General features: G+C 67.4%; 1 protein-coding gene across 1 annotated transcript in view; it reads left to right on the forward strand.

Annotated features, from left to right (window-relative positions):
- LRP1 (low density lipoprotein receptor-related protein 1) overlaps positions 1-1,590 on the forward strand; it is an 80,347-nt gene that overhangs the window by 68,301 nt on the left and 10,456 nt on the right. The window contains 5 exon segments of the mRNA XM_014550053.1: positions 29-145; positions 270-389; positions 712-834; positions 1,003-1,128; positions 1,466-1,582. Coding sequence (XP_014405539.1) covers positions 29-145; positions 270-389; positions 712-834; positions 1,003-1,128; positions 1,466-1,582 — 603 coding nt within the window.

Genomic DNA, 1,590 nt, shown 5'->3' on the forward strand with positions numbered 1-1,590 from the left:
TGATTCGGAGCCTCCCGCCCGCCCGCAGACGAGTTCAAGTGCCGCCCAGGACAGTTTCAGTGCTCGACCGGCATCTGCACAAACCCCGCCTTCATCTGTGACGGGGACAACGACTGCCAGGACAACAGTGACGAGGCCAACTGCGGTGAGGGCCGCCCCTCCCCCTCGTCCCTCCCTGGGATCTGGGGGTTTCGTGCTGCTCCAGGCCCTGAGCCCGCACTCCCACGCCCTCATCCACACGAATGACCTGCTCTCCTCCCCTCCCCCAGACATCCACGTCTGCCTGCCCAGTCAGTTCAAGTGCACCAACACCAACCGCTGTATCCCCGGCATCTTCCGCTGCAACGGGCAGGACAACTGCGGAGACGGGGAGGACGAGAGGGACTGCCGTGAGTGCCCCCCCCCTCCCCCCGCTGTGGCAGGGACATTCACCTTGAAAACTGCCGCCCGCTGCTCCTGGGGGCCCTGCTGCCCCCCAGGAGCGTTGACAGAGGGCAGCGTACCTTGTCTTGGGTGTTTGGTTTGCTCCTAAAATCATGGTGCTCGGTAGAGAGATGTGCAGACCCAGGAGCACACAGCACCAGAGGCAGATACTCTGTCCCTTCCTCCCACGAAAGTGCTCGCAGGAGGCGGGGAGGGGCGGGGCCGGGGAGACTGGAACTGTGGTGGGAGGCACAAGGGCAAGTCCTCATTCTGTCCGCCCCCCCACAGCCGAGGTGACCTGTGCCCCCAACCAGTTCCAGTGCTCCATCACCAAGCGCTGCATCCCCCGCGTCTGGGTCTGTGACCGGGACAACGACTGCGTGGACGGCAGTGACGAGCCTGCCAATTGCAGTGAGCAGCCTGGGGCACCCGGAGCCCACCTCCCGCAGGAGCCCCCACCCCCTCCCAGGCCCCGGAGCCCCCTGGGGCCCCCTCCGTGCCCACTCCCACCTACCCAGCCCACCCTCACAGCACACTCCTGAGAGGCGCCTCCCTCACCGCCCGCCCTCCCTCTTGCAGCCCAGATGACCTGCGGGGTGGATGAGTTCCGCTGCAAGGACTCGGGCCGCTGCATCCCCGCGCGCTGGAAGTGTGACGGAGAGGACGACTGTGGGGACGGCTCTGACGAGCCCAAGGAGGAGTGTGGTGAGCTGCCCCAGCCCCAGATCGAGGGCCGGATGCTGCCCAGGTGGGGAGGGGTCACCACGTGGCCTCGCCCGGCTCCCTGTGCCTCCTGTCGGATTCCCTGTCCTGGAGCCCCCAGCACCGCCTCAGCTCACGCCTGTGCGGAGCCTGTGAGGCCTGTTCGTCCCTCCTGAGGCAGCTCCCCCCGCGGGTCCCTCCGGCCTGGCCCCGTAACGGCCTCCCCGTGCTGACCTGTCTTGGGCTGCAGCGCCCACTCTCCCACCCTGTGTGGGACCCTTGTGGACCCTGCCGTCTGCCCCCACGCTGTCCCTGACGGCCCCCAACCCTGTCCCCCCAGACGAGCGCACCTGTGAGCCCTACCAGTTCCGCTGCAAGAACAACCGCTGCGTGCCTGGCCGCTGGCAGTGCGACTACGACAACGACTGTGGGGACAACTCCGACGAGGAGAGCTGCAGTACGTCC

The sequence above is a fragment of the Myotis brandtii genome, unplaced genomic scaffold (assembly GCF_000412655.1).
Source record: "Myotis brandtii unplaced genomic scaffold, ASM41265v1 scaffold581, whole genome shotgun sequence".
Lineage (NCBI taxonomy): Eukaryota > Metazoa > Chordata > Mammalia > Chiroptera > Vespertilionidae > Myotis > Myotis brandtii.